Source organism: Ctenopharyngodon idella, chromosome 5, assembly GCF_019924925.1.
Source record: "Ctenopharyngodon idella isolate HZGC_01 chromosome 5, HZGC01, whole genome shotgun sequence".
Taxonomy (NCBI): domain Eukaryota; kingdom Metazoa; phylum Chordata; class Actinopteri; order Cypriniformes; family Xenocyprididae; genus Ctenopharyngodon; species Ctenopharyngodon idella.
Window position 1 is genome coordinate 29,881,381 of NC_067224.1, and position 22,256 is coordinate 29,903,636.

At 37.5% G+C, this 22,256-nt stretch overlaps 1 protein-coding gene across 10 annotated transcripts in view; it reads right to left on the reverse strand.

Moving 5' to 3' along the window:
• phldb1a (pleckstrin homology-like domain, family B, member 1a) overlaps positions 1 to 21,771 on the reverse strand; it is a 48,900-nt gene extending 27,129 nt beyond the window's left edge. For 5 of the 10 annotated variants that reach the window (XM_051892571.1, XM_051892575.1, XM_051892572.1 and 2 more), the window contains exons 1-6: positions 21,582 to 21,770; positions 15,899 to 16,077; positions 11,656 to 11,760; positions 7,737 to 7,860; positions 6,412 to 6,582; positions 2,749 to 2,874 (exon numbers count right to left, since the gene is read on the reverse strand). In XM_051892571.1, the coding sequence (XP_051748531.1) occupies positions 2,749 to 2,874; positions 6,412 to 6,582; positions 7,737 to 7,860; positions 11,656 to 11,760; positions 15,899 to 15,901 (529 nt within the window). In that variant the 5' untranslated portion in view covers positions 15,902 to 16,077; positions 21,582 to 21,770. Of the gene's footprint in view, positions 1 to 2,748; positions 2,875 to 4,812; positions 5,282 to 6,411; positions 6,583 to 7,736; positions 7,861 to 11,655; positions 11,761 to 15,898; positions 16,078 to 21,581 lie in introns of those variants that run through there. The other 5 variants (XM_051892567.1, XM_051892565.1, XM_051892569.1 and 2 more) reach the window with 5 other exon arrangements.
• Between the last annotated feature and the right edge of the window lie 485 nt (positions 21,772 to 22,256).

A 22,256-nucleotide genomic window follows, 5' to 3' on the forward strand; every position in this document is an offset into this window, starting at 1 on the left:
AAAGAACATCAGTTGATGATCTTAAATATTAATATATATCAAAGGTAGAAGACTCATACAAGATATAGACTGGGTTAACAAAATGTAGAATATTTAAAAAATATATATATACACTACAGTTCAAAAGTTTGGGTCAGTAATATAAATTTTTTTTAAAAGAAATTAATACTTTTATTCAGCAAGGATCCATTAAAATGATCAAAAGCAACAGTAAAGACATTTTAGGGGGGGAAAAAAAGCATATTAGTATGATTCCTGAAGGATCAAATTTCAAAGATTTCAAATTCCTTTTAAATTTTCTCTTTTTTGTGTTTGTTTGTTTTTTAACCTTTCTCCAAGACCCATTCTTTCAATCTTAAACTATACAAATCTTAAAGTTATTATGATCTAAACAAACAACCAAAAACATAAGTCAGACATCTATCTCTCAAAGAATACTTGCAATCACATGAGGATTTGAAATTTCTATATTTAGAACAGTCTGGGCATAATGCACACAAACACACACCTCCCCCTTTCTTACACATATGCTCAACTGGGTGTGTCTCTCAGCCTACAGACTGCGGATGGCAGGAATCCCACCCTCGGCCCAAAGGTCAGAGCAGACAGGGCATGACTCATTCTGCGCACTCTAGACCAGATGAACGCACTCAGATCTGTTCACTCTTTGGAGCCAGGGCCACCAGTGCACTAACCACACAATAAACACGTCATTTTAGTGCTGTGGCACAGTGGGTAGAACATGTGCTCACATCACATAAGAGAAGTGACCCTTTTAAGGACACATGTCCTTTTATTTTGAAATTTTAAAAAAAAATGTTTGTCACTGTAATGTCACCAATCATACGTGTAGTTCTTGATATATTCGGAGTAATATACTTCTGCTATGTCCAGCAGTCAGCGCAGAAGTTGCACTGCAAATTTGCTTTTTTTGAGAGGCCATCCAAGGATGCTATTCTTTTTAATCCAGTGATGAAAGTGGCTAAGAATTTATAAGAAATAAACTATTTTAAAATGTAAATATTAATGAATCAAGTAAAATCTGAAAATAAGATGGATTTGGTGAGCATATGAAACTTCAGAACACTGCCTAATTGTAATCGTGTTCCGTGTTATTAAAGCTGTAGTTCGTAAGTTTTGCCTCTTTGTCACCAACCTGCAATTGCAGTTATTTGCGGCATTATCACCTTTACGTGGGTTGTGCCTTGGCACGGCTCCTCAGCACGGATGAATCTAATGTTTGCTGTCAGTCACCACATCTGTGTGGATACTGCACTTCGGAATCACAGATTTTACGTCTTGGAAGTATGACCAACATAAGACTTTTCACCGGAAAATGTCATCTGAACAAGTAAGTAACGTGTCTGCCACTTTTGTTTTGTTTTGTTCCAAATGAGAAAAAAAGCATTACAATAAATCAAGCTACCAATGGTGATTAAATCTAACAATCGCTTAGCTCGGATCATGTCAATCTGTGCAAATTATTATTATTGTTATACTATATACTTTTCAAATTGTTAATGTTAACAACATCAGCATTGTGACTATGTGTGTTTAGTGTGTATTAGCATTTCCTGTAGATTTCAATTTCTGTAGCAACTCCACAGTCTGAAGTCTCTTGCTTTTGACTACGGGTGAATCTCCATTTGTCACTGATGATTGTCATTTGGACCTTTCTGGATTACAATCCGCCATCAAAATGACAAGTTTAATTATTGCAGCTGCTGTGAGTAAAGGCTATAAATGATCCATCACCTACAGCATCCTCCACATGCCATATAGCCTACTAGCTAGGACTCCTTCTTTATGTATACAGACATGACGTAATGACGCAAAACCCACCAGTACCATTTGAATTAGAAAACATTATTACAAGCTTACTGTTGTGAATTGGGCTAAGGTATGGAGATAGTTTTGAACATTCGCTGGTTATGTACTTGCTCAAAAACTGATTTTGGATCATTTTTTAAGTTAAGGGCAGCAGCTTTAAGTATAATGTATTTTAATTATTATAAAAATGTGCAATAAATTACTGCAGTTAATTTCCCAAGTATAGACCAGTATCCTTACATCAGGCCATTTCAATGTGTGTGTTTTTTTTTTTTTACAGTACTGAATGAAAGACCTTTAGGGTCACTGAGATAAACAATGATGCACCAGGCAGTTACGCCCATACTGGCCTCACAACAATGTGATATTCATCACTGTTATTGGGTCATGTTCCTTTAAATGTCCAATTTGGCATTCAAGGATTTCAAACTAACAGGGTCAAAGCCAGGGTCTCTCAACAGGGGCTTTCCAGCAGTTGACAGAGTGCTTGTGGCAATTTAAATTCCCATTCTTTTCAAAGAAGTGAATGCTCCTCCAAGGATCTCACTTCCTGGTTTCTAGACTATTTGAAATTAGTCAGTGCTGTATGAGAGCAGTGTGTAAAATGGGCAAAGATACAGTTGGAGTTTTCTCCAATAACATGGATATTAAAGAGGCAGGATTAGGCCGAGTTATTTTAGGCAGATTTGTGTCACCTGAGCAGTGTCTGGAACTTGTTATAATTATCTAGGGTACAATGCCTCTCTGTGCTATAACGTTTAGTAATTAAATCAACGGAACGTGCACCATTATTTGTAAATGTAGCTCCCTCTCTTTTTCTGAGTGCCTTCAGCAACTTTTACTCCCCACAGCACAGTATCCAGAGCAGTTCTTATACTACTAGATTTTAGGTCGGTGTAATTTTGCTTCTGCATATACCTGATTGGTTCTTGTAGGTACTGGTAAATCCGGGGCTTCCACCTGGCATCAAACTCTTCATCCTGAGGGCCTCCTCTGGGTGGTTAAAGCGGAAAAAGGATGACTGACCAAAACACAGCATACACCCTGAGAAAAAAAGAAGCATGGGTGGTATATAATCAGAAAAGTGCTTTATGATGAAACTTCTAAATTAATTGGGTTTATTCAAGCCGACAATATTAAAAAAAAAAAAAATACTGAATTAAAGACTGAACTTGACTCTCCACTAGAAAGACTGTCATAATATTTGTGAAATTTAGTGTTTATAAGTCAGCAGACATTTTCAGTGACCTTTTATTAGGTGGAGATGCCAGCCCCATTACCAACAACCCTGAATGGAGCAGAGGCATCTTATACTTCCAACTGCTAAAGTTGTAATAATATCTTCATAAATCTGACTTTATTCTTTCAAGGTAATCTAGAGCATCTGAATGAAACAAAACAGGGGTGTGGATGAAATATAGTAAAGCCAAACAAAAAGCAATCAGTACAAGTCACACACGCAGTGTTTTTCTGGCCTGAATCCATGTCCTTCTTTACACGCTTTATTGAAACTCATATCACGGCTTATCTTGCCATATCATAGGAGTTCAAACAAAAAGATTACACTGAGTTTGTCTATTCGTAGGTAAAGCACGTATACCTCCTATACATTCATATTACTTTGTCCTCTGCCCGTATAAAATTGCTGTGATTAATGGGGCAGAGGGATCAATGCAGAGTCTGTCAAAATGCCAGTGAATTATGACCCAGACTTCCATTTCATAATGAACATTGGCACAGAAAGCACAGAGAGAATGTAAGATCAGTATGACTCATTGCTGACTTACAGTACAGTAGAGGACAGGATATGACATGTAACACTGACATGGGCTCTACTTAATGCCATGCCTTTACTCAACGGAAAATGCAGACCCTCTTTTTAAAACTGTCTCACCTCTGTATCAATATTACTGTTTCTTTGTTTCTGAATTGTCAGTCTTTTCTAAATGAAATAGCTTTCCCTACTATGATGTCAAAGCTGAACCTACAGTGTGTCCATGTATTTTTTCCACATATGGGCACATATGTAACCCAAAACAAGATGTAGCCACATATTTAAGAAAGAACAGACTGTAATAATTTAAGATAATAAAATATTTTAATATTTTAAAATCAAACATGTTCTTCAATTCAGTACAAACCTCAATAGTGGGGGTCATGTCAATATCTCAATATCTATGGTGGTTACAGGCCAGACTGACCATTCACTCAGAGAAATAAGTAAATATAAATAAAATATTCAGTTTGTACACTTTCTAAAACTCTGGTAAAGACACACTGAATTAGGTCAAAGCACTAATGACAGACTATAACCTCTATTTACACAACTAAAAGACTAAACAATCAGACATATGGCACAAGAGGGCATCAGATCGGGGTCAGGCTGGGCATAATGAGGTCAGAAAAGGGTTTTATAGTAATCAAGTAGAAAGGAAAGATAGATAATATATATAGTGAGAGAAATTATACTGCAGTGCTGTTTTATTATCACTATTATAAGTCACATAAAAAGGCTTAAGTAGTTTTGATGCGTTTTGAAAGCGTTCTCAGAAAGTGCACGAAAGCATGAATAATAGTCTGTTTTTTTTTTAGCAGAAGCGTGTGGAGAACATTAAATAATTTTTCAGTTATTTCTGTAATAGCTCTCTATTTACTACATACATTACTGACAGAAAAAAAAATAAAAGTTAATGCGTAGGTGTGTCACGATACTGGCAAAGGCTACTGTAAAGTTTGGCTATACTATATTTAACACAGTCAGCTATAGTTTAGATGTTTGACCTGATAAATAAAATCACTTAGTTCTATAGACCTGCCATCTTTAATCATACACATCGAACACAACGGGATTAATAAACGGTGTTCGCTGGTTAATCAATAGGCTATACGCTGTCTTTGAAATAGGCTACAAAGCAGCAGCAACTCTACAGCGTAACAGGCGAATAATTGGTAAAATATTGAAGATAAAGCAATTTCACCTACCAGGTTTGGGAAACAAACTCAAACTTATATCCAATCGATTGGAAACGCTGAGAAACGGTTTGTGAGGAGCTCTCGCACGTCGCGTGGAGTAAAGAGCACCGAGCGCGTGTGTCTGTCCGCAGCTTTTGTGATGTAAATGTCAGCGCGTCCACTCACTGACTCCTAATACAACACAAAACAGCACAGCTGTCACCTGCCCGACTGTCATCGCCAGCCAAAAGAAAATGGACAAGCGAACGGAGAAGCAGTTAATACAACAAAGTGTCCGACATCCAGAGAATTTAAGATATACTTTCCTCCTCTGGCTAAACTCTGGACTTCACGGATGTTCAAACGCTATAAGTTGCTTTTAATGCAACTCGAAATTTTAATTAAATTGAGTTACTTTACTTTACAGTCATTAAGTCTGTTCAGGACGCTTCATTAAGACAAATGTATTGGAAGTCGCATGGGTGGCACGTTGGACAGCTGTCCTCGCGCCGGCTGTCTCAAGTTATTGTCATGCACAGATCGCGAGCAGGGGGGCGGACTGCAAATGAGCTTATCTGGATCAACATGATCACTATCCCTTGATCACCAACGGTCGAACTGGTAATAATAAATTAGTCTACTCTTAGCTAAACGTCAAAAATAAATGCTTAAGTCAGGTGTTCCCATAAGCTTGAAATACGTTAACTTAATAGGCTACATATTTGTTTAATAGAACAGCTATTAAGATTAAACATAAGATGATAAATAACATGAAACTTAGAGAGAATTCTGAGAATCCAAATCAACAAAATCACAGATTCTACTATCTCTGTGGAATCACACTTCCCCAATGTATAGAACTAATACAAAGAAATGTGATTCAAGAGTGCCTGAAAAAGCCGAACAGAGTAGGGCAAGGTCAAGTTCTTTAAATGGAAGTTCAAACAAGCCTTCATCATTATCATGGTGCAATTTCCTGGCCCCGTGTAACAAAAATACACACTGATGTGATTCCAAAGTGGACAGCCTAGAAATAGCTACAAAGATAGTGTAAGGTCAAGTTTTTTAAGGGATATTCAAACAGACCCTTATCATTACTAAGACAAAGTGGTTACAGTTATATTTGTCTTAAAAATTCAATCTTATCTGTGCTAGAAATGGTAAATACCTGATGCCGAGTTATATGCATTATATAGAAGGTTCACAGTGTTCTGAATTCAAGCAAAGGCATTCTCATTTAGTATGGCTACTTCTAACATTAGAATCAAGTAGACCATTCAGTCTGATAATAGCAGAAACATTTGTCCACTGGAGACATAATCCACTAGATGACTAAGTCTCTTGATGGGTGGAATGGTATTTAGAAATGTATGTTATTGATGTGCAGGCTGAATCTATTGAATAACTGTCAAAAGAGTTCAAGGCAACCAGTTGAAAATGAAAGTGAAAATCCAAAAGAAATTCTTACATTAAGAAACCATCAGCAGGTCTCCTTAGCAGACTATAAAGTGGATGTTTCAATTTCAAATTCCACATTAAGAGTAAAGCTAATTTTGTAACATATTCAACTTAATGGAACTAAAACCAGGTGAATGAGTTTGAGAGCAACTTAAAAAACCCATTGCTTACCTTGTGTGAGTCTGACCGGTTTGGTAACTCCTAAGCCATCTAATGAGCACTGATTTCCACAGGGGTACAGGGTGATGACTCCCCCCACATTTTCAATGTAGCAATGCTGAGCAGTGACACCTGGACCCTGAATATTAATGTCTGTGTTCCCATGGCCGAGTGTAGTCTTCCCTGTAACATGTGATGGAGATTCAGTGCATTAATACTGATTATTGCTACATTGCTGTACCCACTTTAAATAGTTTCAAGAATTAGAAAAAAAAAAATGCTTGCAACAAAAGGACACTGATTTATGTTCCCTTCTTTAACAAAGACAGGACAGACCCCCCACCCCCCCCACTCCAATGCCCGGCCCTGTCTGAGTTATTTCATTTGAAGTGTCTATGAAGCAGATGTGAGTAAAAGAGCCATAACCCAAGCCTATTGTGAGAGCAGACGTGGTAAGAAAAAAGTGACAGGAGTGGGTGTATGCTGCATGTTAGATTGAAGATGAACATAATTCATTCTTTAAGAAAAGGCTTTTTCAAGCAGTCATACACATTCCCTTAGACAAATGTGCATGCTCTCACTCATACAAGCTCAGTCACACAGTGTGAAACAACAGGGGGCTGCCAAAGTCAGGTCATATAGTCTCATAATTCTCTCGTTCTAAAGCCACTGCCATCGTAAATGCAATTTACAAAAAACAGCTGAAACCTCAATACTCCTCAAAAAAAAAAAAAAAAGAAAAACTATGCGTATGTATGTTCGTATATATAATTTAATTACTACAGTAATTAAATCTATCTATCTATCTATCTGTCTGTCTTGTCTGTCTATCTGTCTGTCTGTCTACATGCTGTCTACATGAGCACAGGAAATTGGTGTTTTCAATCCCCTTTAAAATGATTCACTGATGAATAGTGCACTACATCGACTTCCTCTGGGATTTATACTTGAATGCTTGCTCTCATTCTTCCTCAATGTCAGGGGATGAGAAGTCCTCTATTTGTCATTCTTCATGAGATGAAGCATAGCCAAGCTATGAGGACAGTGCAGTGAAGTTTGTCCTCTCTCATGAACTTACCCATCACCGCACAAAAACACAAATACTGATCTTAATTTGGAGTCCCCAGTTTTTCAGTTGGCATCCCCTCTGTCTATGTGATCATATAATTAGGTCTCAGAATTTGAAAGAAGCATTGCCACTAAACACAAATTCCACAGCAAACCACATCCTTAGTCAAACGACCATGTTTGCATCTAATTTAGCAGATAGAATCTACTGGGATACTTCATGAGGGCGTGTATTATATTCAGTTACTTTATAAGATGACTGAACTTACCCTCTGGCAGGGGCAGCAGAGTTATAGCCGTACTCAGACGGCCACTTCCCAAGCTGACAAGATGGGGCCGTTCTGCCTGAACTTTGAGAGTTTTGCCTGTTTCAATCAGGTCCAGCGGTGTGCTCTGTGAAAATATGCGGACATACAACAGTAAACTTTTTAATAATGGATTATTTTTTACAGCCTTTGATCACCATTAAAGAGACCTGTACTTTTTTGGACAACTGCTCAGGGTTCCCCAAACAGGATTAGTGTAATTTAGTTAGGACCAATGAGTACTGCAGCAGCGGGGTAAGAGGCTAACTAGGCTAAACGGGTTTAGCTCCATCAGGTACCACCATGCAGGCTAAGAGGCTAACAGGATTTAGCTGTTAGATGAAAGACAAGGGACCAGACCGATAAATGACCAAAGGAGGAACGTACTTGGCCTCAGCATGTCACAGATGGAGGTTCTCAAGGGCAGCATGGGGATTATTTGCTTGGTAAATCACTCTTTAATGTTTGAGAGAGTGATGAGGCACTGCACTACTTCGAAACAAATGGTACAAAAAGTTATTTTTTAATAGGGAAATAGCATATGTCTTTAGATGATGTCAGAAATCACACAGGCTATGATGCACTAGAAAGTACACTGCTCAAAAAAATTAAAGGAACACTTTTTAATCAGAGAATAGCATCAAGTCAGTTAAACTCGTGGGATATTGGTCTGGTCAGTTAAGTAGCAGAGGGGGTTGTTAATCAGTTTCAGCTGCTTTGGTGTTAATGAAATTAACAACAGGTGCACTAGATGGGCAACAATGAGACGACCCCCAAAACAGGAATGGTTTTACAGGTGGAGGCCACTGACATTTCAAGAGCATGGAGGAGATTCCAGAAGACAGGCAGTTACTCTAGGAGAGCTGGACAGGGCCGTAGAAGGTCCTTAACCCATCAGCAGGACCGGTATCTGCTCCTTTGTGCAAGGAGGAACAGGATGAGCACTGCCAGAGCCCTACAAAATGACCTCCAGCAGGCCACTGGTGTGAATGTCTCTGACCAAACAATCAGAAACAGACTTCATGAGGGTGGCCTGAGGACCCTACGTCCTCTTGTCGGCCCTGTGCTCACTGCCCGGCACCGTGGAGCTTGATTGGCATTTGCCATTGAACACCAGAATTGGCAGGTCCGCCACTGGCGCCCTGTGCTTTTCACAGATGAGAGCAGGTTCACCCTGAGCACGTGACAGACACGAAAGGGTCTGGAGAAGCCGTGGAGAACGTTATGCTGCCTGTAACGTCGTTCAGCATGACCGGTTTGGTGGTGGGTCAGTGATGATCTGGGGAGGCATATCCATGGAGGGATGTACAGACCTCTACAGGCTAGATAATGGCAGTACCACTGAGTACCATTTTGAGTTGCTGCAATGAAATTTCAGCAAAATGGACTAGCCTGCATAATTTTTTTCACTTTGATTTTCAGGGTGTCTTTGAATTCAGTCCTCTGTAGGTTGATAATTTTCATTTCCATCAAACGATGTGTCATCCTTTCATTCCTAACACATTACCCAGTCCATATATAGAAATCCAGCATGATATTTTTCCCCATTGAGATCTGATGTGTTTTCAAAGTGTTCCTTCAATTTTTTGGAGCAGTGTATTGTAGAAAGGAACTGAAGAGCAGCCAGTTGCTGGTAGGGTTTGGAAATTTCACATCAGTATCTTTTCTCCATCTGGGATGTAAAACTGTAAATGGACTGGCCATAGGGAATATGCAGTGGGCCTTTCTAAAACATAGTTATATACAAAATTAATATATACAGATTTTGAAAAGGTTAGAAGTTTATTTTCTTTTTGAAAAAACATAACATCATTGGACTGGCCTAATTTAAATTATGATGTAAAAACAATTATTTCAGATATTGAAATACAGTAACATCCAAAAGTTGCATTGAATGCATATGTGATGATACGTATAGTGGGGAATTATGCATTACACGGGTTGTGATTGTGATAGACAGGCTTATATCCTGGGTTGTTTTTCTGTCCCACCTAGCCCTGGTATGAATGGACTTCACCCCTCTATCTTTCATACCATTCGCTACAGTTAAATAAAGCTTTCACACGTATTTAAAGTGTCTTCAGATGTCATCTTTTTAGAGTCTAGTGCTAGCGTTCATAGAAATAACCTTTAAAACTGAACATTAGGCTTCTAATAACAATGTATAAATTCTTTCTAAAGTAACTAAATGTCACTGTAGTTTGTTTTAGCTTTAATATCTTATCCTGTCATCTCCTGATAATAGGGCTGCATATAAAGCTGCTACACAGTTTCCATTGTCCTTGATTGTTTCCATGATATTTTTTCTACACACAGCTCAGTTGTTTGTGTTTCTCTCTCTTTGTGCATGTGTGTGTGTGTCTGTAATCATACTAGTGAAGTTTTAACAGGTGCATTGAACCAACTTAGGCTTGATGTTTTTGAGAGCCTGTTTGATTGGTGGAATACAGTGCAGTGTTTGAGCAAGATTAAATGCAGACAGAAAGGCTGGACTCAGCCTCTCGGATCAACAGTGATGAAGATTAACCCTATAATTAGGTAACAGTTCATTTCTTAATTTCCACTTCCTCTGGAAATCTGCAGACACCACTTTTAGGTGACAAAACCTAGGAGTTTTGCAGAACATTTTCACTGTTGTTTTTCCTCCCCAGATAATATTAAAAGAAAGAAACTTTTCTGCTTTTAAACGATTTTAATGACAATTAAGCAGAAAATCAGAAGTAAAACAGAACAAAACAAATGCATTATACAAACCCCTATTCAAAAGTTTGTAGTTAGATTAAAAAAAAAAAAAAAATAATAATAATAATCCTTGAATAACTTTTATTCAAGGATGAATTAAACTGACAGGAAGTTTCAGTAAAGACATTTATAAAGATTTTTTGTTTAAAATAAATTCTGTTCTTTTTCTATTCATTAAAAAAGAATTCTACAAAAAATAAGAAATGTTATTTAAGCACCAAACCAAATTAGAATGATTTTTGAATGATCATGTGACACTGAGGACTGGAATAATGGCTGCTGAAAATTCAGCTTTGCCATAACGGGAATAAATTACATTTTACAGTTTTTCTTAATCGCTTTGGCTCAGTTCTCAAATGATTGAGTTTTTTTTTTTCTTGAAACAATAAGTTCAGAATTCTTAACAATTAGTTTATTGTTCACATCAGATTTGAATATATTATTGATCAAACCCTAAACAACAGCTACAGCAGTACTTTTTATTTTGTAGAAATTGCCATGGAAGAGCAATAGGAGACAGGAATGGATGGTGGTGGTAGACATAATAGAGTGTGTAAAAATGAACAAGCAACTGTGAATTTTCAGTTTACAAGTAACATTTCTACAAAAATAAATGTACTATATAAATAAAAATATTCATTTTCTTTTTGTGCACTACAGTATTGACTATTACAAGTAAATTTTTACCTACTGTTGAAATCTGTATCTAAAAAGCTCAGTGCAAAACACACAAAAGACAAAACTGGCATTCATGTATAGAAAGCAGTCAACAAAAAATAGAAAAAACATGAATTTTGTATATAACAAATATTTCCATGGTGAAAAAAACATCTAAACATTTTGATTAGTGTGGCTCACATGATGACAAAAACACTTTGTATTTTGATGGCCAATTTACTGAAACAATAACTAGGATTTGACGCATGAAGTAAATGTTTTGGATGAGTAACATTTTGCAGACATGCAATAGAGTTCTGATGTTCCAGCAAACAGTTGTGACAATTGCACTTACAGTTTAGACAATGTTAAGAAAAATGTGCCTAAGCGATTGAGGAAAGACTGCAATATACAGACCCCAAAGCTTTGAACAGTATTGTGAATGTATGTGTATATATACACAGCTCACAGCTCGTACACTCACCTGTAAGACCTGGTGAGTCTGACGGCCGTGTTCTGGAACATTCCGATTCATGCTGTCCATGTCTATGGAGTTATCAATCACTTCATGACATTTGTTACGATCCTGCTGGAAATACAGAGATAAATAGCAAGAGGTTTTTTAAAATCAGCTAGTCCAAAAATTCTTTGTTGAATGGTTAAAGTTCAGTCTAATAAAACGTGAGTGGACTGAGTCATAATTAAAAAAAAAAAAAAAGTGTTGTATTTATACATAAACAGATCTGGCAAGGTTACAACACTTAAAACTTGTGTCTTTGAGCCTAACAGTGAATGATCAAACACTTATTGTAGACAAAATACAGTGATGCAATGATCCTACAAATACATACTATGATTAACCAACTGTCGTGAACAGACTGTAGTCTGCATCTTAGTAGAAATACACAGCATGAGTCAGTATGACTCATCTCACACACAAACAAACACACACCCAGACTCAGAGTGAACAGATGCAGCCAATTATCTATGGTACAGACACAGGCACATTAGCGTGAACAAACTAGAGTAGACCTCAGGTCAGTACACACATCACTGCAGATCAGTCATTTTGGAACATCCCTAACCTGAAATCCCCCTCTCCCTCCTTCCCTCACCTTTTCTACATCCTTGACTCATGCCACAGTCTCTCAGACAAAGCACGATGGAAATCATAGAGAAACAGTGCCGCTAGACAAAATGAACAAATGGTTCTGTGTGTGTGTGTGTGTGTGTGTGTGTGTGTGTGTGTAAATAATGGCCACCGAGAATCAGTCAAGGGGATTTTCAGCTATAATAGGGAACATTTACTTTGCCTAACATTCTAGCAAGATTCCCTCAAAGTTATGAACAAACGTTCTTCTAGTAACATTAATAGAACGTTCATTCAAAGTTATCTGGTCTTTAATAACATCACTAAAAGTAGCATAGCTATTAGTTAAACTACATTTCTCAGTAGCAAGGTGGTAGTGTCTACCACCTTGCTACTACATATAACATAACATTTATTTCCACTACAAATAACATAACATTTATTTCCATCGAGAGGTGCATAATTTTTGGTCAAGATCTTGTATTGACAATGCAAGAGGTGAGCACTCTGTAAAGTCTCCTCCAGCACATCCCAAAAACTTACACTGAGGTTAAAGTCAGTGCCAATTCATGCATGAAAATGATTCTTCATGCTCCTTCCCAACAATTCTTTCACAATTTGAGCCTGATGAATCTTGACATTGTCATCCTGGCCATGATGTGTCTTCCTACATGGTCGTTTAAAAAATGAAAAGCTATACACTCCATCTGTTAGGGTTAAAAGAACCATTGCCAAACATATAACATGCTAGAAAAATAATAATCACTGTAACAATGATTCGGGATGCACCGATACCGGTAGGTATCGGGCCCGATACCAAGCTCATGTAGCCTACTTGTACTCGTACTCGTAAAAATACCCCCGATACCAAAGACCGATACCTCACGTGACGTAACTGACAGAATTTTCCGTGCACAGAGACACTGGCGGCAGCAGCAGAAACAATGCTACCCTCAAGGGAGTGGAAATACTTCAAATTCATGATGACAACACACACATTGCGAACTGCATGCTTTCAATCACAATTCGTTATCAATTAGTGAAGGCGGGAGAGGCGGAATCGCGCTGAATGACAGACCAGAAGCGCTCCCTCTCGCGCGCTCTCTCTCTCTCTCTCTCTCTCTTTCTCTCTCTTTCTTGCGCGCGATCCCAGTTCTCTCAGACAGCACGCGATCAGTTCTCCTTGCGCCTGAATGGTCAAATGCACACATAGCTGTCAAAATGTGTGGAGTATCTCACATAAATACAGTCGGTTATGGCTTAAGTGGACGTAAACATTTGGGTGAAAATAGGATATGTGTCAGTATCCATGGATTCGGTCTTAAAAGGACCGTGCCTATATTTGTCATTAATGTTAATAAAACAACAAAATATGTTAAATAAATGTATATATATTTACATGGTAAATAAACCTACTGTATCTAAAAAACAGGTTTATTTAATTTGTATCTCTATAGTATTTGTTGTATTGTTTGTAATTTGTTTGTAAATTTCTTTTTATATAACAATTATATATATTGGTAATTATGCCCTTTGAAGGTTATTGGACAGTGTGAATTTTTTGTTCTTTAAGTTTATGACAAGCACATAAATTTTTTTTTTTTTTTCATTAGAGTAATAATAAAGAAGCTGTCCTACATTCATTAGTCTCACTGTGTTGTGCATGGAAAACTGCAACTTCAAAAAAAAAAAAAAACAGAGAAAGAGAAATTAATAAATGTATAGGCATCAGTATCGGCGAGTACTAGAAAAAAGTATCGGTACTCGTACTCGGTCCTTAAAAAACGGTATCGGTGCATCCCTAATAATGATCCATTCATAGATGTTTAAGTATTTGCCTATTAAAATCCAAACAGTGACTTTTTTTTTTTTTTTTTTTTGGCCGGGCAGTGTATTTCAACAATAAAGACAGCATTCTCTGTCAGCTCTTTAGAATCTGAACAAGTGCTTCAGATTTAGAACAAATGAATCTTTTGGATCAGAATCACTTGTTCTGATTATAAACTATCGAACTCAGTATTCTAAAGTAGTTTGTAGCTTAGCTAAGCTCCATTGAGCATTTACAGTCTGATATTTTCCATATTAATTCTAAAATGAAACTATTAATGTATTAGTTTGTTTTACCTCAGTTTCATTTTTTCTTAACATCAATAAAAACAACTTACACCAAAGACACAATATTCAAAAAAGTTATGGACTGAGCCAGAACAGACTACCATGTTCTGCCAATATCCAATGATTCAACTGTTTCCATGAGTCATGAGAGGACATCCTACATTGTAGAATGGTTTGAAAGTCAAAACAGTGTGAGATTAAGGCAAGGAAAACTCTTTCCTCTGCTGGCATGTCCAGTCAGGGAAACGACTGGAATGAGACGCTTTGCTTCTCCAAACAAGCAAAGACAGGTTAGGTATAGTGCCTGCATATAGAATAGGACGATGATGGACATTTATAGTCTTTAACTCAACAGCTGGTACAAAACCAAACTTCCTCTTTTCCTCCTTCCCCTAGCTAACCTCTCTCTTCCTTTCATTCCTGATGTCATGTTTGCAAGTGCAGCTAGCAAGTGCTGCAGGCCGCCTCTCACAATCACATCCAGTGTGTGACACAGAGGGGAGAGAGAACAGAAAGCCTCTGTCACTATACTGAATATGGTCACTGCTCACACCATCACACACACACACACAACTGGACAATACAGAGACACTGACATTAATGCATACACACATATACGGATGTCTTGATTCAAATATACCTGCACACAAATAAACATAACTCATACACAAATATACACTTAATATCAGCTCAACTAGATTTTTTCATGCCGGTAAGTGGCTTGCCTCTGAAACGTGTCATTAAGTCTGCAGTTATGCCACTGTGTCCTGCCCTCTGCAGCAGAAAATAGACTCAACCACATAGCACAAACCACAAAGCTCCTCTTACAGGGGTTATAATCATACAGGCTACACACACACACACACACACACACACACACACACACACGTAGCCTATAGAAGTATGTTAGAGTTACGGGAGAAGTAAGGAAACCACAGCAGGAACATACAGCTAATATAACAGTACAGCTAAATGTAGCATGAACAGTAGGTGAATCTGGGAAACAGAAACCGAAAACTGTAAACTTGATGGCGACTTGCTAATCATATGGGAAAAAAAACATACTGAGATTTAAATGATCTTTTATAAGAAAGTCACAACCAACACAGGCAACAGCTAATTATATACAACAGATAAATTATAAATAAAACATTATAATATATTATAATATTAAAATATAGAATTTTAATTTAAAATGTATTTATTAAAATATATACTAATAAATTACATTTAAAAAATGTATATTAAGTATTTTGATTATATGGAATGTATAATAGATTTAATTTATTTTAAGTTATTTTGAATTACTTATATTAAGCACTATATTAAGCTCTTGGCATAAATCTGATAAATACTAAGCAATATACATTGATATAGTGAAACATTTACTACACATTTCTTGAGTCATAGCTGCCAAAAATCAATGCAGTAGTAAAATCAACAAAAGAAACTTATTTAGAGTTTGTAGAAACAACAAATACCAAGATCTTAAGAACCCATAAGCAATATCAAGCCCACTCACCATCTTTTTTAGCCCAAGAAAGTCCCGCTCTGTTGCTGCATGGCCTTGTTTACTGGCAGTCTCTGTGCTATGTCCTGTTTTTATGCCTTTGAGCCTTTGGTTGACCGTCTACAGTCCAGCTCTCGCTGTTTGTTTGTCTCTGCTGCTCACTCATGTCTCTTACTGAATGTTCTTAAGTTCTGCAGGACAGAATTACATAGTACCACCACAGCTGGGATAGACAGAGTGAGAGACACAGAGAGAGAGAGAGCACTAGGAATCCACATAAAAAAGTCTCTCTCAGAATGCAGGTGTGTGGTCCATCTTTCCAAACACCCATGAATAATCGTCAAGTTTATGTCTAAATTTAGAAAGCTAAATCAGTGACATTTATCTACAACGTCAGGCAGAGGTCATCTTCTGTGAACTTGACTCACCTGTTTACTACTTGTATGTACAGCTTACAGCTCAAAAACATACAACTGAGAATAATTCAGTTATCGGATAGTTCACCTTTTCATTCTGAAAAATGAATTCTAAAATTCTATTCTATATAATTTTCTCACCTCATGTTGTTTCAAACCTGTACACTGTAAAAAGTTATTTTCATGATTTATCACAACATTTTTTCTTCTGTCAAATCAACTTAAGTAATTAAAGTGGTTCAGATAACATAATATTTTGAGTTTCTGTTGATTTAACCAATTGCCTTCACTGTTTTAACTCCTGTTTAAATTCAATGAACTCAAAATTTTAAGGCAACCAGGTAACTTACTTTTTTTAAGTTAAACCAACAATTCTTCAAAATATATTCTTTTGTGTTCCCCATAATTCATACAGGTTTGGGACGACATGAGGGTGAGTAAATGATGAAAGAATTTTAATTTTCAGGTAAACTATCCCTTTAAAAATTATATTATGTTAATGTCATGTTTTCATTTAAAGCAACTTTTAGAAGACAATTAGTCAGTAGTAGGAAATATCTGATGCATGTATGATTTCTATTTTTAAAGAATTGCTAGAATGGTATTAAAAATGGTCAGATCACCATCATTGCAGCAGATGGACTCATTTCAGACAGATTCGAGTTTACATGCCCTTGTGGAGGACGGAAAAGACCTTGATATTCCAGGTGGAGTCCCCCTACTCACTTCCTGTTCTTCCCTCCTCCACAGTGACAAAACAAAAATGGTGTTTTCCATTTGATGTTTAACAGCTGCAAAACTGCTGATGTGAGTCACTTTGAGAGTATTTGTTACATAATTAGTTTCATTTATGGAAATTTATGGAAACATTTTTTTTATTTTTTTTTTTTATAGTCAACAAAGTTGTCATGGAACTCCTAAGCAAACATTTATGCTTTTTCTCTTAGTAAACACACAACCAAGCAATCCATCATTCAACGAGCCAGACTGATTGGTAACAATCCTAAGAAACATGGGAAAGTCATGAATCAGAGCACTAGAGAGGAAAATGTCTGGTGGAGAACGAGAAAGAAAGGCTTTTTTTCCAGGGCCATTGCCAGTGAGTAAGACAGATGTCAAAAGAGTCCAAACACATTAAAAAATGAACACAAACAAATCTGACTAGGCAACCACAGCTGGAAGAGGAGCGGACTCTTCCGGTGTGGGCCCCTAAGCAGTGACTCTTCCTGTCGGTTGACCCTATGATCTAGCTCCTCTCTGGGAATAAACAGTCTCCAGCTGCCCCCTTCTCACCCACAACTGAGAAAAAAATGTCAATATGCCTGATAATTTGAAGCAGTCCCCTGTTTTGAGCCACCTGTGCCTTATTGATGAGCCAAATTTAAGTTATTTATTTGTTTGTTGTCCTCTGGGAGTCACTTTAATGTGAGAAAATGGTTATTCCACCAAATAACTTCCAACATTTATGTGTAAGACATTAAGCTCAGACGTCCAGAGTGACTCGCATATGACGCTGCCATGGTCAACACATGGCAAGCACACAAGTTGGAAAGTTAGCTGCTAGATAACTTTCCATATTTCCATGCTGGACTGCTGTCTTGGAATAACACATGTGATATCAAAGCTAAGCATTTTGGTCTTACTCGTAAATTCTTTGATGGCAGGAACATGCGGCATTAATCTCTTGCAGCATTTTGCAACACTCTAGTCACTTATTATAGTATCAGAGTAAAGCAACAAGGCGTCAGAAAGATTGACCACAGATCTCACCCCAGAAAACAGTCACAGTGCTTGCGTGGCAGAAATGCCTGAGATCAGAACACTGTTTATATCTGAGTGTATTTGTGAGAGAGTGAGAAGAAAGACTGGGTTTGTTTCTTTGGCACAGTAGTATGAGAAAATGTCTTCATGTTCTTTAGGGCTGTCCAAGAGGGAACATTCTTGCATACGGTGCTTTTTTTGTTCATTAGCAACCATTAGACTTAAAATATCCACATTCAAGCAAGCATTTCCAGTCTCAGCCTGCCTATTTCGGCTAAATATTTCACACTTTCTCACACACAAACACACAGCAATATGTTAGAAAAGAGCGTGACGTCCACATCCTTATTACACCTGCACTCATACCACTTGTTAAAGTCACCATGAAATGAAATTTCATCCAATCTATTTTGTAAATACATGTAATATTGTGAATGATTCATCGATGTTTCATTTTTTTTTTTTACTTTATGACATTTTAATATAATTTTATTTAACATAACTCGATCTTCTAGTGAAAACAGACTTCTTTCTGGAATGACATTGATAACAGATTGGATAAATGTTTCAGGTTCACTCCCATGTAAGGGGGAGAAAATCTGAGATTTACTCAGTTTGCAGCCCTATATTAGCATTCCATCATGTAGTGTTTGTAATTCCTCAAAGGTGGAAAATGTGAACTCATGTATGATGATCGAATGGACAAATTCATGGGTCACAGCAGGTAAAAGAGACTGGATTTATGGTTCAAACAAATAGAGTTAAAAGACTGAAACTTTAGCAGTAGTTCTCATTTGTGGTAGTCTAGAACGGAAGTGTTCTCTTCCTTATAACACTATGGAGAAGGTAAGCAACACCTTGAACAAAAGCTGGTTAAGACTCACAGAGCCAGACTTTTGATTTTTGGCATAAATCTGTCATTTAAGCGACTGTGGGCGTGTCGTCTAGAGCTGGTGAGACCCAAACTGAGTGAATAAATGTGTGAGCACTAAGAGAAATGTTTTTTTCCATTCCCCTGCACTGAGTCTCATGTTTTTTAAATGCAAAAACGCGTTCTGTTCTGTGTGAATCATCCCTAAGAAAAGAGAAACTTACTTCTCCAATAGCAAAAATAGTTCCAAACAAAGTCACAGCAAAACAGTTGCCAGTCTCTGAGCAACACATAGGTGTATAAGACTGGATACATTTATGCTGCCTCCAAAAATATACCAGATAAAGGCATCTCAGGAGCAAGGATGTGGCACGATCATTGGATTCAAACATGCCTTGTTACCTTCCTACCTCCTTATCCTGCCGGCAGAGGCAGCATTTTTCAGTTTTTGGACGCAGCCTTGAAGCGGCACTGCGCTAACAGATCGGTTTATGCAGACGATTCCGTTTCCTTTCGAATCGCTCTCGTGATACTTTGATGTTATACACCGATCGGTCTACGCAGCGCCACTTCAAGTCGAACAAACTTATAGCCTACACATTGTTGGTGTTTAGTTCCTGAATGAGTCAGTGTTTTGAACGAATCGGTAGAACGTTTGATTCAAGGACTCACTCAAAAAGACAGTCAAGTTTCATTCCTGAATGAATCAGTGTGTTCAAACGAATCAGTTGAGTGAATGGGCATCTCATTTTGGAGGCTGTGCCCGAAATCACGTGTCTCATTTCAGAGGTTGTGCCTTCTGGAGGTTGCAGCCTTCAAAAGACAAAAAGTCCTCGCAGGACTCGTCATCACAATTTGTAAACAAATATTTCTGAGAGCTCCGACTTGTACCACGTGACCGCTGTACCACCTGACCATTGCAGATTCATTTTGGTGTTGATAGTGTTGCCATAGAAACGTATATTTCAGAGTCCGAGAACAGCACCTATGGCTCAGAGTAGAACGTAATGTGTTAATTATGCTGCTTTCACATGCTATCGGAAATTTCCTACTTTCCACTTCTTAAGTTGTGATTATGAGCTTGTCGCATTCAAATGCTTTGTTGTCAGAAAGAAGAGAAATCATGGAGGACACCAGGTTTATTCTTGCCTATTTCAAGGGGAAATCTTATTAAAGCCTAAATGTAAGATATTTCATTTTGAATAAAATATAGCGTCCCATTCGTTGACACCCATAAACATTCACTGCGCATTCTAGATAGTCAGCTTGCTTACGATTCTGGAATTTTGGCCAAATACATGCTATTTTCACATACAGTATGCTTCAAATTGTTATTCATATATGTAAATATGCACTATTTTTTAACAACAAGACAAGGTGATGTAGCTGTTCGAAAAACTAATAAAGAATCAATCTCCCCTCGGCCACCTTTAAGGTTTATGTCACGTAGGAAATTTCTGATAACATGTAAATACAACTTAAGAGGGCGTTCATGTCCAATAGGAAACTCGTATTTATGATCATTCTGATAGCACTTGAAGGCCGCATAGTCGCCACCTACTGACGTAATGATGTAACCTGAAAAATCCTTGCAATTTATGCACAGACATATGCAAAAACAAACAAGCGGCTGCTAGAAGGTCGGTCAGCCTGTCAAACTCATGGACTGGAACTAAATGTTGTTGCTTATAAAGTATGTCACATGTCATGTGTGATACCTAGTTGTGTCAAAAATGTTTAATCTATGACTGTTGCATTGCAGGGTCATACAGCACACAGGTATCATACAGAAGAGGTATTGAATGTGTTTCCACAACTCTGCACAAAATTAATTAGACAGCTGAGTCATTTGACTGACAGGTAAGGAATTTTTCAAACTACCTGTTAGTCAGCCTCTTTTAGTGAAAGTAGCACTGGTGGTGCAAAAAATGTGTCAGCAGACCACAGCCTTCCTGCACACTTCTCATACACTGGCACAGTGCTGTCTCCACTGGGACAATAGTCTCATTGTCCATTCTTTAGGTCAGTGCCATTATTCCCATCCTTGTCCAGTGCGGCCCATTTTTATTCTCACTCATATTCAACATAGTAAGACTATAAAAGTTCTCCATTACTCATACAAACCTTAACTAAAATGAAGAAATGCATTCATAATTCATATGAATTAATGACATAATAGTGTGCAAACACTTGTTACTTTTTAAAGACAGCTTCTCCATGACGTGTTGCATTTGTGTCATAAACTGAAGTCATTTTTTTTCTCAGAAATCTGACTCCTGTCTCTTTCAATTCCTCTTTTAATGATTCATATACTGATTCTAATAAAGATTGCAAAACTTTTTCAAACGACGAACAGACATGTGGTTCAATTTATAGTTTTTTTTTATATAAAATGTGTATCATTTTTACAAATTAATAATGCTTCAAATAAATAAAATTGTAAATTAAAAATAAATTGCTAATTAAAAATACTTTAAAATGTTAGATCTGTGTACCTTATTTACCCCTAAAGGGTCCATAGTACCTTAAATGTATAGTATTATCTAAAGTACGTATTAGTACCAACTTTTCTTTACCAGTATACCATTACTCTAAATGCATTCAGAAAACTTCATCACAAAAACCAAGCTGTCAGTCAAAGCCTTACCTATAAGTTCAGATCCTAAGGTCAGTCCCACATCTAATCCTGAGAGCTGGAAACTCATGCTCACTTTAAGACATGTTAAACTCTGTGGAGCACCAGAGCAGGATGGACAAATCATTCAGAACTAAAGATGAGAGAGAATGAGAAATATCTTCCCTCACTCTCTCTGTCCTGCACTGTTCCCCCACCTAAATGTTCTCTCTCTCTCTCTCTCTCTCTCTCTCTCTCTCTCCACCCCTTTGCCTCTCTTTTCCAATCCTCATAGTCTCTCACACACTCCTTCCCTCCCTTCTTTTTTTCATTTTGCTGCCACAAGGCAGTCTTTTATTCTCACAGCTGAAGAGCTTCTCACTTGTTCAGCGTCTGGAACAAGACACCCACCCTGAGCCCAGATCAGGAGACAGGCAGAGAGAGAGAGAGAGAGAGAGAGACATAGGCTGGAGTACAATAGGGGCGACTTATCACCACATACTGATGTAGAGATTTCAGAAATGGTGTCTCGTAAAATTAGATTTGTAATATCAGCCTATTGGTATATGGAAGCAAGTCAGGTGGCTCTTTTTTGGTCCTCACTCTCCCTGATTCTCCCTCATCCATTCGATTCTCTGTATAAAGAAATCTAATTCCCACAACATAGTTGAACTCTGGCCAAGCCAGATAAGCAAAATGTGAAATTAA